Source organism: Hypanus sabinus, chromosome 2 (assembly GCF_030144855.1).
Source record: "Hypanus sabinus isolate sHypSab1 chromosome 2, sHypSab1.hap1, whole genome shotgun sequence".
Classification (NCBI taxonomy): domain Eukaryota; kingdom Metazoa; phylum Chordata; class Chondrichthyes; order Myliobatiformes; family Dasyatidae; genus Hypanus; species Hypanus sabinus.
In genome coordinates, this window is record NC_082707.1 from 35879102 (window position 1) to 35895640 (window position 16539).

The following is a 16539-nucleotide window of genomic DNA, read 5'->3' on the forward strand; positions in this document are numbered from 1 at the left end:
TATTTACACGTGATGTGAAATGATTGATAGAATGTGTTGTTCTGAACAAAAATATAAACCTTACCATCCAAACTTTCTTGGTTCTCTTTCACTGTGTCCTTTTCACTGATGATTTCACTGGTGCAAAAAAAAACTAACATGATTATTTGAAATATATTATGCAAAGTGATGAAGATGAAGCCTCGTTTGATTTGCCTCATCTTCCTGTACAAAATAGTAAGCTTTTGTACAGGAAAAGCTGACTATTCCCTTACAGTTTCACAGTTTAGACAGGATAAAATTTTGGGATGTTCGATTTTTTTTATATGAAAAGTAAAAGCAAAAGATTCAAAGAAGAATTTAGTTGTACTTATTATTCCAACTGTCTGATTGCATCTGAGTCAGAGTGATCTGGGTTTCATATCCTCTGCTGATTGACTGTTGCAGTAAAACTTATATTTCCTTATTTGTATTTAGAAGACAGCACTGTAAAGCCCTTCCAGCCCAACAAGCTTGTTTGCCCAATTACACCTATGTGACTAATAAACCTACTAAATCATGCTCTCAAATGTGGAAAGAAACTGGAGGGTCCAGAGAAAACTACACCAGCATGGGGAGAATATACAAACTCTTTACAGGCAGCAGTGGAACTGAACAGGCACTGGTGCTGTAACAGAATTATGCTCATCACTATGCTACCGTGCTGCCCCAAAAGCTGCTGCCTTTCTGGTCCTGCTTTTGATTCAGCAGAGTGAATAAAGAGGAATCAATAGATGTGTTGTACTTGCATTTCTAGAAGGCCCTCAATAAGTAGTCGCACTAGTGGTTATTAAATAGCATTGTGGGCTGAAGGGCCTGTATTGTACTGTAGGATTTCCATGTTTAGAGCAAATGGATTGGGGGTAATGTGTTTACATGTCATGGAGTAAGTAAATGGATAGAGGAGAATGAATGTATTCTGGGATGGGAGTCTGCACAAATTAATGCTGTTGAAAATCCGTATCACTGATTTGCTTGAAGGACGCCAGTGTAATATGGCCAAGTTTGCTGCATTTGTTGCCAGCCAGATGGAGTCTTGGTGAAGCCTAGATTTGGCCATGATTAATAGAATCCAAGATTTATCCACAGTTAGACATAAAAATGATGAAACTGAAGAAACGATTCAAGGTAAACCCTTAACTATTTTGTTGCAGTATTATGCTGCAAAATTCCATAGAGCCCACCATTGAAAATATTTTCAAGAAGCAGTGCCTCAGAAAAGTGCCACCCATCATTTAAGACCCTCATCATTTGGAACATACACTACCATCTCATGGACATGCCCTTTTCTCTGATGCTGCCCGACCTGCTGAGTTCCTCCAGTGTGTTGTATGTATTGCTTTGACCCCAACATCTGCAGTGTACTTGTTGTGCCCTTTTCTCATTACTGCCATCAGATTTCTGAATGGCCCATGAACATTACCTCACTATTCCTCTTTTCCGCTGCTCATTTATTTCTAATTTTTATCTTGCACTGTACTGCTGCCGTAAAACAACAAATTTCATGACATATTTGCACGTGTGGAGTACAAGAGGAAATGCAGTGAATTTTGGCCTAGGCCTTGGAGGAGGGAGAGAATGGGCCTATTATTTAAGACTTCATTATGGCTTTGAGTGGCTCAAAGGTGTGAACGCTAGAAGAGTGACATCTTTGGACTTAGAGATTCTGACATGGTTCAACGAGGCATGGGACTGTGACTAGATATTAAGCCATGAGAAAGGGTTGGAAACTAGATATTAGGGCCTTGAATGAAAGGTAGGATGAGAGATCAGGTTCAAAGTGAATTGGCACAATAGGGACTTTGAGGATGGGGAAAGGGCCAAGGATGTTGGTGTTAAAATAATAGAAATATTTAAAGGGATCTACCTAATCATGGTTCCATGTGCTGTGCTTGTATCTATTCCAGGAGGCTCCCTTTAAGTAGCTCGGCAGCACTTATGAGACCATGCAACCAATAATAGTCAATGATGGCTTCGTCTCATAAAAAGAGTCCTAATTTCCTAGAGAAATGGAGAATTGCTGAGGGAACTATACTATTTCAACAAGGTTGATGTTGAAATTGTATCAATGCTGCAAGGATGATTTGCAACTAGATGTGCTGATCTGAATTTGTACTCTTATTCAGACTTACTGATATTGAACTTCCTATGTCTGAAATGCTTCCCCTTGTTATTATTTCTCCATTGTATCTTATCTAAATGTTCCTATGGGGTTGATCCACCCTCTTTCTCTATGTAAACATTTTTATCATAGGCTAAAGTTTGGCTACCCTTCCAAAGTACGTTGGGAAGCTAATGCATAATTATTGAGTATTGCCTTGGAGTTAAATAATCTTCTATCCTTGTGGTCAAGTAGAATCGAACATCTATGACACATTTCAAAGCAGTTAAGAAAGTTCTCATGGTTTTTGTTATGCAATGAGGGCCAGATTGATCTGAGGCCATTCACTGGAATGTGGACTTCCTGGACCACCTCTTATGCAAGTGCCAACTTCCTCCGATTTCCTAAAATGGTTATGTTCCTTTCACATCTGTGACCCAGGTCGGGTTTGGGAACATCAGTTTCTTGTGTTTGTGTTTGTTTCCCATCTATGTGAATGTCAGGGACATAAAACTTAGAATTAGGCCATTCAGCCCTTTGAGACTGCGCCATCATGCAACATCTTTTTACTGTTTTGACAATTGGCAAGCATCTGGTCACACATTAACTAGCTGTCACTACCCTTCTGAGAGCAGGACATTTTACTTACAAGACGTAAAGCTCTCCAAATAAGAGCTAACTTCAGGGACCCAAATTGTCATTCTTTTTAAGAGCAAGAAATGGATTAGCAAACATGGCTGGCTTACCTCTAATCTCAACAATCTGGATGGCACCATTTTTTAAGTTGAATTTGGCTGGAAGATCCTATGTTCCCTAATGTTCAGATCAACTCAAATGAAGGAAAAGCAAATTGCCTAATATTTCCTTCTAACCTGCCAACCTAACGGTAAAGGTTCAGTGGGCAAACTTCCTGTAATAAAAGTCCCTGACATCAGCTGAGAAGGGCCAAGACCAAATATCTACACACACTTATACAGGTTAAATTTTAACTTTTAGCTATTATGTGGACATTTCAGGCCATTATATAGCTGGTAAAATTCAAATTGGGGCATACAACAAGGTTCATGACTGTTTTATAGCAACTTGAAGCACAGAGCTTAAATGCTTTAGCTTAACATGTCTGAAAGACTGGCGTCCTGTTCCACGCACCTCAATCATAAGCAAATACTTTGAGAGGCCGGTCAAGGACTACATCTGCAGCATGCTACCACCCTCAATGGACCCTCTACAATTTGCCTACTCTAACACAACCTATCTACAGACAATGCCATAGCCACAGCACTACATACTGTCCTTACTCACCTGGAGAAGATGGATGCTTATGTTGGAATGCTGATTTGTGAACTACAGTTCAGCATTCGACATCATAATTCCACTCAGGCTTGACAAGAAGCTCAGAGACCTTGGCCTGCACCCCACTTTGTGCAGCTGGATCCTAGAATTCCTGTTGGATTGCCGGCAGGTGGTAAGGTTGGGTTCCCTCAACCCTGCCCCTCTGACCCTCAACACAGGTGCCCTCCAGAGCTGTGTCCTGAGTCCCCTCCTCTACTCCCTATACATCCATGACTGAGTTGCCACGTACAGTTCCAATCTGCTGATTAAATTTGCAGATGACACAACATTGATAGGCAGATTTCCAACAATGATGAGATAGCCTACAGAGGAGAAGTCAATGCCCTGACAGTGGTGCTAAGAAAACACCCTCTCCCTCAAAGTCAAAAAAACAGAGGAGTTGATTGTGGATTACAGAAGGAACTGAGACAAGCTAGCCCCTGTTGACATCAATAGGACTGTTGATGAGAGGGTGAGTAGTTTTAAGTTCTTCGGTATACACATCATTGAAGATCCGGACTGTGTATTCCGGCTGTGTGGTTAAAAAGTCCAACAGCGCCTCTTTCACTTCAGATGCCTGAAGAAATTTGGCATGAGTCCTCAATTCTTTAGGACTTTCCATTGAGAGCATCCTGACTAGCTGTATTATTGCCTAATACGGGAACTATACTGTCCTCATTCGCAGGGCACTGAAGAGAGTGGTGCAGACAGGCCAGCACCTCTTTCCTCTTTTCAGGACATTTATAGCAGCAGGTGCATAAAAAGGACCCGATGGATCATCAAGGACTCCAGCCACACTAACCACAAACTGTTTCAGTTGCTACTGTCTGGAAGTGGTACCACAGCTTTAAGGCTGGGACCACCGGGCTCCGGGACAGCTTCTTTCACACACACATAACAATTCTACTGTTTGGGCAAGATCCTCCCATGTTTCCCCTCTTTATTGCTTGTACCTTGTGATGGCAATGCATCATAAAGATTTTTACTCCCTTGGATGTAAAAAAATAAAATAAATACAATATAATAAATGTATAACTGCAGTATGCTTGGGTGTTTTCTATGTCGCTCATTTTATAAATAACTAGGTATAACCAAAGTTGTTGTGGACAATAGAGAGAAAAGTAACTGTCAGAATAATCCAAACACTTTTCTCCTCTAAGTGAAACCTGCGCTTCTCTGGAAACATTTGAATTTACATTTTTTTTTACAGGAAAATGTATCAAGGTATTTCTCAAAGTTATCGCCAGGGTTGTTACAAAGGCTGCTGCTGTACTATAGACATCTCAATATTGTTTATGAATTTCTAAACAATGGCAGACATTGAAGGAGAAACAGGGCCTAGTTTAACCTGTTTTTTTCTTGACCTGCCCCAACGATTCATGTTCCGTCCTTTCACTTTGTCCTTTCCTATCCCTCACTCATAGACACTGCATGTGTCTTCGTAACTGCTAGTTTCATTCTTTATATCTGTCTGTGCTATTTATTTTCTAGATACACAACACAGATGAATCCAACCTGAGCATGAATGGTTCAAAGGGATCCAGCCTGAACCAAGCACAAAAATCTGCTTCCCATTGGACTCTGGTTGGATAGTCACGTTCTTGCTCAGGGTAAACATGTTCGCAAAGATTAAGAGGGTGGAACAACACATTAGGAAACTTTAGTTGAATTCCAAGTCATCATTACAGAAACATGAGAGCATGGGTCTTATACTTGGACAATAAAATAAAATAAAAGTTTTCTATTAAATTCCTGTGAAACAACTTTGCACCCTGACAATAAGGGAACAGGATGAGAATCTGGAAAGTGTGATTGCTTCCCATATTTTGAGAGCCACCTCCAAAGAAGATAGACAATGAAATCCATTGCCTTCAGTGCACCAGCATTGACTTTATTCCTTTGGTGAAAGTAGTATATAACGATCAAAAGCACAGTGCATTCTCCTATGGAAGAATATTGTTCTGGAGAACACGGTTTTAAAATAAGGGATTGTTCAACTAAGACAGAAATTAATTATTTTTTATAGATAGGTAAGGAACCTTTGAGTCTTTGGAAATCTCTTCCTTAAAAAGCAGTAGCAGCAGTAGGACTATTTAAAAGGCAGAATTAGATTGATTATTGTTAAACAAGGGGGGGTGGAATGTTACCATGAGTATTTGGACATATGGAGTAAAAGTTCATGCTTAACCCTTCTCCTAATTAATATGTTCATATGTTTGTGTGTGACCTGGACCAAGGCCCATGGTCTACTGGACAGCAATGATGTCAACACTGGACAACACTTTATGCACTGATGAGGCATGCACTACTGACAGTAGGCACAAACTGGTACTGGAGAAATATTATCAACTTTGTTTCACAAAACCCTCCAGGTCTACTGACAAGGTAACTAGATAAATGTTAGCGTGTTCTTGCAGCCAATATCACAGCCATCCAGACTCTAGTTATACTTAATCCTCTCTTTCTCCAGCGTACAGACAAAGTCTGTGAATAGCCAATGCAAGACTTCTGAAATGGACATCTAACTCCAGGCTCAGATATGTCAATGGACAACCAGGTCAGGAGAGGAGCCAACCAATTCAACCAGTGGTGGGAATTTCTGATCTATGATTATTCAAAACCGAGAAAGAGCTTTTAGGGTGGAATTGAAAACCTTGAGTCCATATGTCAAGTGCAAACTAAAACCCAGCTTAAATCCTAGGAGAAACACACCATCCTCCAACCTACCCACCCATTCTGATAAGCGGCTTCTTTGCCAGAGACTGTGGGTCCCAATTTTGCCCCAACAGCCAATTCGGAACCCACACTATTGCAGTGAAACCAAGTAATCTCAAGAACCAAGAAACTAGAATGGAAAAGCCTACAAAACACGGGTTAGATGGCATCGTCTATCACAATAGAAGTCCTCCCCACCATTGAGCACTTCTACAAGGAGCCCTGCCACAAGCAAGCGTCATTCATCATTAAGGACATCTACCATCAAGGCCATATTCTCTTTTTGCTGTGGCCATTGGGAAGGAGCTACAGGAACCTTAGATCCCACACTACCAAGTTCAGGAACAGTTATTATCCGTCAACCATCAGGATCCTGAACCAGCATGAACAACTTCACCTACCTCAACGCTGAACTGATTCCACAACCTATAGACTCACTTTCAAGGACTCTTCAAATCATGTTCTAGGTATTATTTATCTATCTATTTATTATGTTGTTTTTGTCTTTGCACAGTTTGTCTTTTGCACATTGGCTGTTTGTCATTTGCTTTTTGGTGCTTGATTCTATCGTATTTCTTTGTCCTACTGTGAATGCCTGCAACAAAATGATTCCCAGGGTAGCAATGGTGACATATGCATACTTTGATAATAAACTTCTGGTAAGATGGTGGCACTCTCAGTCAAGGCGGCTTCCATGGGGCTAATCCAGGGTGGTATTGTCTATTCTAAATGTAGTTTTTTTATGATCACAAGACCCTGCTGGCCATTAAAAATGTAGAGTACTGCAGGTCCACCCCATCAGCAAGTTGTTCGTTAGTGGAGAAATTGAAGGAGTTAGTGCGGATCGTGCTGCTGCCTTCGTCAGGGAAGTGTTGGAGTGTGTGGACGAAGAAGGTGTATAGTCAGCAAGTGATCATCTTAGTTGCTTTTCCTGTGACAGCAAGACCCTTGTTAATGCTGCAAATGAGCCTCACTGGCTTATTGGCGAAGAGTGTAGGAGCTGCATGGTCTTCGTCATAGCGAGCACTAGGCCTCAAGCCATGGTGTTGCTTGATTGCAGCCGCTAGAGAGAGACATTGGATTTGTGTACACCTCCAAAGTGCCAGAGGCAATGTGGTGCAGCATAGCAGAAGGATTTGAGTACAAGAGCGGGGAGGTTCTACTGCAGTTGTACAAGGCCTTGGTGAGACCGCACCTAGAGTATTGTGTGCAGTTTTGGTCCCCTAATCTGAGGAAAGACATTCTTGCCATAGAGGGAGTACAGAGAAGTTTCACCAGATTAATTCCTGGGATGGCAGGACTTTTATATGAAGAAAGACTGGATCGACTAGGCTTATACTCACTGGAATTTAGAAGATTGAGGGAGGATCTTATTAAAATGTATAAAATTCTAAAGGAATTGGACAGGCTAGATGCAGGAAGATTGTTTCCGATGTTGGGGAAGTCCAGAATGAGGGATCACAGTTTAAGGATAAAGGCGAAGTCTTTTAGGACCGAGATGAGGAAAAACTTCTTCACACAGAGAGTGGTGAATCTGTGGAATTCTCTGCCACAGGAAACAGTTGAGGCCGGTTCATCGGCTATATTTAAGAGGAAGTTAGATATGGCCCTTGTGGCTAAAGGGATCAGGGGGTATGGAGAGAAAGCAGGTACAGGGTTCTGAGTTGGATGATCAGCCACGATCATACTGAATGGTGGTGCAGGCTCGAAGGGCCGAATGGCCTACTCCTGCAGACCGTCTGGCCCTGGGGATTTATCTGCCTTTAATCCCTTCAATTTACCTAACACCACTTCCCTACTAACATGTATTTCCCTCAGTTCCTCCATTTCACTAGATCACTAGACCCTCGGTCCCTTACTATTTCCAGAAGATTATTTATGTCCTCCTTAGTGAAGACAGAACCAAAGTAGTTATTCAATTGGTCTGCCATGTCTTTGTTCCCTATGATTAATTCACCTGTTTCTGACTGTAAAGGACCTACATTTGTCTTGACCAATCTTTTTCTTTTCACGTTTCTATAAAAGCTTTTACAGTCAGTTTTTATGTTCCCTGCCAGCTTTCTCTCATAATTCCGTTTCCTAATTAAGCCCTTTGTCCTCCTCTGCTGGTCTCTGAATTTCTCCCAGTCCTCAGGTGTGCCACTTTTTTTTGCTAATTTATATGTTTCTTTGGACTTGATACTATCCCTAATTTCCCTTGTCAGCCACGGGTACACTACCTTCCCTGGTTTATTCTTTTGCCAAACTGGGATGAACAATTGTTGTAGTTCATCCATGCGATCTTTAAATGCTTGCCATTGCATATCCACCGTCAACCCTTTAAGTATCATTTGCCAGTCTATCTTAGCTAATTCACGTCTCATACCTTCAAAGTTACCCTTCTTTAAGCTCAGAACCTTTGTTTCTGAATTAACTATGTCACTCTCCATCTTAATGAAGAATTCCACCATATTATGGTCACTCTTACCCAAGGGGCCTCACACGACAAGATTGCTAACTAACCCTTCCTCATTGCTCAATACCCAATCTAGAATGGCCTGCTCTCTAGTTGGTTCCTCGACATGTTGGTTCAGAAAACCATCCCGCATACATTCCAAGAAATCCTCTTCCTCAACACCCTTACCAATTTGGTTCACCCAATCTATATGTAGATTGAAGTCACCCATTATATTGCACGCATTTCTAATTTCCTGTTTAATACCATCCCCAACCTCACTACTACTGTTAGGTGGCCTGTACACAACTCCCACCAGCGTCTTCTGCCCCTTGGTGTTTTGCAGCTCTACCCATATCGATTCCACATCCTCCAGGCTAATGTCCTTCCTTTCTATAGTGTTAATCTCCTCTCTAACCAGCAATGCTACCCCACCTCCTTTTCTTTCCTGTCTATCCCTCCTGAATATTGAATATCCCTGGATGTTGAGCTCCCATCTTTGGTCACCCTGGAGCCATGTCTCTGTAATCCCAACTATATCATATTCATTAATAAATGTCTGCACATTCAATTCATCCACCTTGTTACGAATGCTCCTCGCATTGACACACAAAGCCTTCAGGCTTGTTTTTACAACACTTAGCCCTTATACAATTATGTTGAAAAGTGGCTCTTTTTGCTTTTTGCCCTGGATTTGCCTGCCTGCCACTTTTACTTTTCACCTTACTACTTTTTGCTTCTCCCCTCATTTTACACCCCTCTGTCTCTCTGCACTTGTTCCCATCCCTCGCCACATTAGTTTAAAGCCTCCTGAACAGCAGTAGCAAACGCTCCCCCTGGGACATTGGTTCCAGTCCTGCCCAGGTGCAGACTGTCCTGTTTATACTGGTCCCACCTCCCCCAGAACTGGTTCCAATGCCCCAGAAATTTGAATCCCTCCCTCTCGCACCATTTTTCAAGCCACGTATTCATCTGAAATATCTTCCTATTTCTACTCTGACTAGCACTTGGCACTGGTAGTAATCCAGAGATTATTACTTTTGTAGTCCTACTTTTTAGTTTATCTCCTAACTCCCTAAATTCACCTTGTAGGAACTCATCCCGTTTTTTACCTATATCGTTGGTACCTATGTGCACTATGACCACTGGCTGTTCACTCTCCCATTCCAGAATGTCCAGCAGCCACTCAGAGACATCCTTGACCCTTGCACCAGGGAGGCAACATACCATCCAAAAGTCTTGTTTGCGGCCGCAGAAATGCCTAACTATTCCCCTTACAATCGAATCCCCTATCACTATAGCTCTCCCACTCCTTTTCCTTCTCTCCTGTGCCGCAGAGCCACCCATGGTGCAATGAACTTGGCTGCTACTGCCTTCCCCGAAGAGACATCTCCCCCAACAGAATCCAAAACAGTATATCTGTTTAGGAGGGAGATGACCCCAGGGGACTCCTGCACTACCTGCCTGCTGCTACACTGTCTAGTGGCCACCCCTTCCCTTTCTGCCTGTGTAGCCTTTACCTGCAGTGTGGCCAACTCACTGATCGTGCTATTCATGACTTTCTCAGCATCGCGGATGCTCCAGTATGAATCCAATTGCAGCTCCAGACGCTCAATGCGGTCTTCCAGAAGCTGCAGTTGGACACACTTCCTGCACACATAGTTGTCAGGGACACTGGAAGTATCCCTGATTTCCCACATGCTGCAGGATGAACAAACCACAGGGCCGATCTCAGCTGCCATGACCTACCCAATACTTGCCTCAACTTTTGAAACTTTCTCCTTTGAAAGGAACTTACCCGGCCTTACCTCACTTGGAGTGAAGTTCATCTTCCGCCTCTTCTCATCGAAGCCTCTTGAGTCAAAGCCTCAAATCTCCACTCCTTCACTGGCCCGCTCACTCACTGGCCGCTTTGCTTGAGGTAACCCTCTATTTATTTATTTGAGCTTTTCAATCTGTTTGGTCACTTGACCGCGATTGCCCAATTAGCTGCTTTCTGCTGAGTCTGAGCTATTCAAATCTTGATTGTCTAATCAGCGGTTTTCTGCTGAGCTATTCAAATCTTGATTGACTTGATTGCACAGTCCAACTGCCAAAACTGCCAGAATCTCTCGAGTCAAAGCCTCAAAGCTCCACTCCTTCACTGGCCCACTCACTCACTGGCCACTTTCCACCGCTTTTAAATGATAAAGAATTTTTTTTATTCCAGAATGTTTTAAGAACAACATATGATATCAAACCTGGGTAAAGTACGTATTGAGAGATTCTCCTGATAGGCATCCAGATCCACTAGACCAAGACTACTTGAAGCACTGCTGTTCCCATTGCTAATGATAAAAAAGGGAATTTGAAATTAAATGGGATTCTTCCTCATGTTTAAACACATCTTTCAAAAATGCAGATAATAATGCCACCACAACTTTTGAAATCTATCCTCATTCACTCTTTTATGTACAATTAAACCACTTCCTGTTCATACCAAAATATCAAACAACTTGAGATGGTTCAGGCAGAAAAAAGCAACAATTTCCAGGCGGTTCATTGACTCTGTAAAAGGACATTAAATAGTTACAGCATAGTGGGACAAAGATGTTTTGCCTGTTGGCCTGCTGCTTGGAAATTCAAGAGTGCAAAGAAAATTGAGTTAGTTCAGGACATGATACAAGGACCAGGCCACATGGTGAAGGCAGGAACTGGGGAACGGGATAGGATCTTGAAAGAAGGTCAACTAATTAGCCAGCCACTCCATCCATAGATAGAATGGATGTAGAGAGGATGTTTGCTATACTAGCAGAGTCTAGAACCAAAGGGCACATCCTTTAGAACAGAGATCAGGAGGAATTTCTTTATCCAAAGAGTGGTGATTCTGTGGAATTCATTGCCACAGATGGCCATGGAGGCCAAGTCATTAGGTATATTTAAAACAGAAACTGACAGGTTCTTGATTAGTAAGAGTGTCAAAGGTCATGGTAAGAAGGCAGGAGAATGAGCTAAGGAGGATAACAAATCAGCCACCATGGAATTGCAGAGCAGACTCAATGGGCCAAGTGGCCTCATTCTGCTCAAATGTCTTTTGGTCTTTCAAATGAGATGCCATGTTGAGGGATTGTACCCTCTTAAGTTGGATGCAAATATATCTTTTATACAGTATTGAAGAGGGGGTTATCTCTAATATCCTGGCTAATATTAATCCCTATTACTGAAAATGGATTATCTAGTTTTTACACCATTGTGTGAAGTTGTTTGCAAATGGGCTGCCACATCTCCTATGCTACTATAGTGACTAAACTTCTAAATTACTTTCTGGCTGAAGACTACTTTAGGACACTATGCTTTATATACTTTATATAAATGCATGTTTTTTTTTACTTCTACATTACCAATGATGGGTCTGCCTTCCATGTCAGCCATTGAGCTCACCTAGAGAAACAGAGGCGATGGTCTGAACAACTTAATGGTTAGTTCTCATAATTCAGATTACGTTTTGTCAAAAACCATATTGTGTTCTTCACCCAGTAACTATCCTTCCATTTGTCAAAGTGGCTCAAATGCAAATATCATAGCAGACACCACAGAATGGAGTTATCAACCCTACTACCTGCATGCTGCTCACACAGGTCAAGGGTGAGTGGACACTACTGCTCACGAATATCTCAGAGCTGACTTGCACTGCTTTCAAAGTAATGTGGGTGCATTGAGTGTCGCTCTGTACCCATTGGAAGCCTGTAGTCTGAGAGAAGCCATACGTTGTTCTCTGGAATCCACAGTCAACACGAATGGAGAGTGCCGATACAGGAAACAGTAAACTGTAAGGCATTGCAAGTTGAGATTCAGAAAGGGGATTTGTTTCCTGAGCACTGTGTGCTCATGGCCTATTGCTGAAAATCTTTTTCCAATCGTCCTCCTTAAAGCTTGCCCTCCTCTTTTAGAGCACCTCCACTCCAGCAGCCAGAAGTGGAACTTCCTGATGGCCAAATATTTTAATTCTGATTCTAATTCCCATTCCAACATGTCAATCTATGGGCTCCTCTTGTGCTATGATGAGGCTGCCCTCAGGGTGGAGGAGCAACACTTTAAATTCCTTCTGGGTAGACTCCAACCTGATGGCATGAATATTGATTTCTCCATCCAGTTAAAAAATTCCCTCCCATCCCCTTTTCTTCTACTCCCCACTTGGCCCCCTTACCTCTTCTTACCTATCACCTCTCCCATGGGTCCCCTTCCTTTTCTACTATGGTCCACTCCCCTCTCCTATCAGTTTCCTTCCTCTCCAGCCCTTACCCATCTGGTTTCACCTATAACCTTCCAGCTATCTTCCTTCCCGTCCCCTACCTTTTTATTCTAACATCTTGCTGCTTCCTTTCCAATCCTGAAGAAGGGTCTCAGCCCAAAACATCAACTGTTTATTCCTTTCCATAGATGCTGCCAGACCTTCTGTGTTCCTCTGGCATTTTGTGCATGTTGCTTTGGATTTCCAGCATCTGCACAATCTCCTCTGCTTATGTTTTTCCTCCTCTTTTTGCCCACTGCTTATTATTCCAGCCATACTGTGTTCCTAAGGGAGCATCTGCACACACAACCAGCCATTTAACTGATTCAATTATTTACACTCTAGTTGGATGTTACAATATTATTTCTGATGATCACCAATCATACCATAGCCCTTTATTCTTCATTATAATATTATTTCAGTCCGGGATAACAAACTACTGTTTCCCTGACTACTTAACTCTTTGTTTCACTGAATAATTTCTTGTAGTTGATGAGTTCAATCTCATGAGCAACATTCATTTTAATTTGCTTGAAGGATGATTGAATCCTCAACATTTTGTTATGAACCTACTGTCAAGTCTATAAATTTAAGTAATAATCACCCAACCTCTCATTCTTCAATGAATGTGCGGTAATATTTTTAATGACCTCTCGCTGAGATGAAGATAGCTACTGCTGTCTTCTGTGTGGTCCTCTTCATTAATGAGCTGTGACCAGCTTCCCATGCTATCGTCACTGGTGCTTAAGCTGCAAGGATTCTCTTCTGATGTGGCTTTCTCTGTTATTGGATTCTTCATAAAGCTTATGGGCCAAAACAGAAAGAGGAAGTTAATTACTTGATGTGATACAGAACAATCGTAAAGAAAAAGTCCTTTTGACATCCCCCTTTTAACCCAATTATTAGCTAGATAAATGACATTTCTAAGCTGTGCCATTGACATTCTATTTACAGGTGTTTGATACTATTTGGAATAAATTACATTTTGCTTGTCATCAGACTTGCAATTTTTACTTTTATACAACTAGGCAAAGAGCGAAAAATGATCATTCAAAGAGATGTGGAAGTATTTACATTTATTTCATCACAGTTTCTGCAATCTCCCTGCAATTGCATATTATACAGTTTTACCACACTACACATTACACTTGATCTTAGCCAAAAAGCCGAGAAGCGATTTTGTGAACATCTTTGCACATTTCTGAGGAAGTTCTCCCACTTTGCTTACAGCATAGAGACCACTCACTCAGTTATACAGTAGAAAAGTCAAGGGCCACACCTATTTGCTCTAGCTGCTCTTGGTGAACAAGGTTACATAAGAATATAAAAACATAAAAAAGTGGGAGCAGAACAAGCTGCTTGGTGCTTCAAGCTTGCTCTGCCACTATAACTGATCCAAACCTACCTCAAACTACTTCCCGATCTGTCCCAATACACCTTTGATTCCTTGTAGCTGAAACTCCCACTTGAATATAATCGGTGACTCTGCCTCCACCACTCTCTGGGGTGATGACTTCTAAAGATTCATGAAACTCGTTGGGAAGAAATCCCTTTACACTTCGCCTTAAATGAACAGTTATTCTGAAACAGTGATAACCCCACTCTCTAAGTAAATCCTATCAATTCCACTCAGAAACTTTAAGTTTCAGTGATCACCTCTCATTCTAAACTTAAATATAGACCCAACCTGCTCAATCTTTCTACATATGCAGTCCCTTCATTCAATCTAAGAGTTTTAGTCCTGACATATGGAAATCAAAAGTACCTTGTAAAGTTGCATCAAAGCTTTCCTACAATAGACTACATACCCAATGCAAGAAGTCTTATCATTCTTTTAAAGTTCATAATCTGTTACTATATCTGCATGTTTTGTTGTAGTATTTCACCTATTGTAGCCTTTGATACTTGAACTAGCATTCTCACAGTTTGTTTAAAATATATAAGCGTAGGGACCAGATGGTGTGAACCCCAAGGTCCTGAAGGAGTGTGCTGAGCTGCTGTGTGGAGTTCTCCAGTGCATTTTCAATCTGAGTCTCAGCTTGGAAAGGGTCCTGACTCTGGTGAAAACATCATGTCCCAGTACCAAAGAAGGGCCAACTTAAAGTCTTGAATGACTACCATCCAGTGGTCCTGACCTCACACATCATGAAGACTTTAGAGAGGCTGGTCCTGGCTCACCTCCAACCCCTCAATCCCCTGAAGTTTGTCTACCAGGAGCACATTGGAGTCGATGATGCTGTCATCTACTTGCTGGACAGAGCCTACTCCCAGTTGGAAACAGGGCAGCACTGTGAGGATCAGGAATTTTGATTCTACAAGTGCCTTCAATACCATACAGCCCTTATTACTGGGGGAAAGGTCTGTTCAATGGGGATTGGTACTTCCATTGTATCCTGGATAATGGACTACCTGACTAGCAGACCACAGTTTGTGCGGCTTCGGAGCTGTGTGTCAGACATGGCTATAGCACTGGGGCCTCCAGGGTTCCCTTTCTTTTACCCCGTATACCTCAGACTTCAGCTATAACACTGAGTCATGTTATCTGCAGAAATTCTGTGATGACTCAGCAATAGTTGGGTGTATAAAGGGAGGACAGGAGAATGAATACAGGGCCCTGGTGATGGACTTTGACAAATGGTGCAAGCTGAATCATCTGCAGCTCAACATCAGAAAGACAAAGGAGATGCTGATGGACTTTAGGAAATCGAAGCCTGCACTGCTCCCTATTACTATCGATGGTGAGGATGTAGATGTGGTGAGGACCTGGTGGTGCACCTGAATGACAGACTTGAGTGGAGCACCAACACAGAGGCTGTGTACAAGAAGGGCCAAAGTCGCCTCTACTTCCTGAGGAGTCTGAGGTCCATGCAGGTCTCTCCTTTACAAGTTCTACAGAGTCTGTTATCACCAGTACAAGCTACTATACAGTGGTGTGTTGGGGCAATGGTATCAACATGGGTGATGCCAACAGGTTCAATAAACTGATTAGAAAGGCTGGCTCTGTTACAGAAGTCAAACTGGACACACCGGAGGTTGTGGTGGAACAAAGGACCCCATGGAAAATTCTGGCATTTCTGAACAATGTTTCTCACCCTCTGCATGCTACCTTGGCTGGACAAAGGAGCACTTTTAGTAATAGACTAAGACAACTGCGCTGCTTTAAAGAGCGCTATATGAGGTCATTCATACCCTTGGCTATTAGACTCTATAATGAGTCAATCTATAGCCATGGAAGTGATGTCCCTTCCTGTGAGACTGTTTGAAGTAACTTATTTTTTATTCTTTCTTCTCTTCTAATAGTTATATATCTGTGCACTTGTAATGTGACTAGACACTAATTTCCTTTGGAATCAATGAAGTATCTATCTATCTATAATTTTTTTTTTCAAATTTTTCCTTGCAAATTAGATAACCTCATACTTACCCACAACACATTCTTCCAACTTCTTTCCGCTCTCATAACAAATCTATATACCTGTGTGGTTCTTTTACCTAATTTACCTTTTAATCATCAACTAATTTGGCCACAGTAGACTAAGCCACTTCATCCTCGTTAATTGTTAGTATCTGAGGCACCAGCACTTTGCTGGTTACTGATGACCACTCCAACACTGACCTGACTTTCTGCTCATTAGCCTCTCCCCCATTCATGCCAAGATATTGCCCCAT

At 41.9% G+C, this 16539-nt stretch overlaps 2 protein-coding genes across 3 annotated transcripts in view; one reads left to right on the plus strand and one right to left on the minus strand.

Moving 5' to 3' along the window:
- daw1 (dynein assembly factor with WDR repeat domains 1) overlaps positions 1 to 6274 on the plus strand; it is an 89979-nt gene extending 83705 nt beyond the window's left edge. Inside the window, exon 14 of one of the 2 annotated variants that reach the window (XR_009506758.1) lies at positions 5922 to 6274. The gene's annotated coding sequence lies outside the window, so the exon portion shown is untranslated. Of the gene's footprint in view, positions 1 to 4942; positions 4961 to 5921 lie in introns of those variants that run through there. The other variant, XR_009506759.1, reaches the window with a different exon arrangement.
- Positions 1 to 16539, minus strand: part of sphkap (SPHK1 interactor, AKAP domain containing) — a 124014-nt gene that overhangs the window by 17710 nt on the left and 89765 nt on the right. The window contains exons 9-11 of the mRNA XM_059986809.1: positions 13521 to 13707; positions 10841 to 10927; positions 65 to 117 (exon numbers count right to left, since the gene is read on the minus strand). Coding sequence (XP_059842792.1) covers positions 65 to 117; positions 10841 to 10927; positions 13521 to 13707 — 327 coding nt within the window. The remainder of the gene's footprint in view (positions 1 to 64; positions 118 to 10840; positions 10928 to 13520; positions 13708 to 16539) is intronic.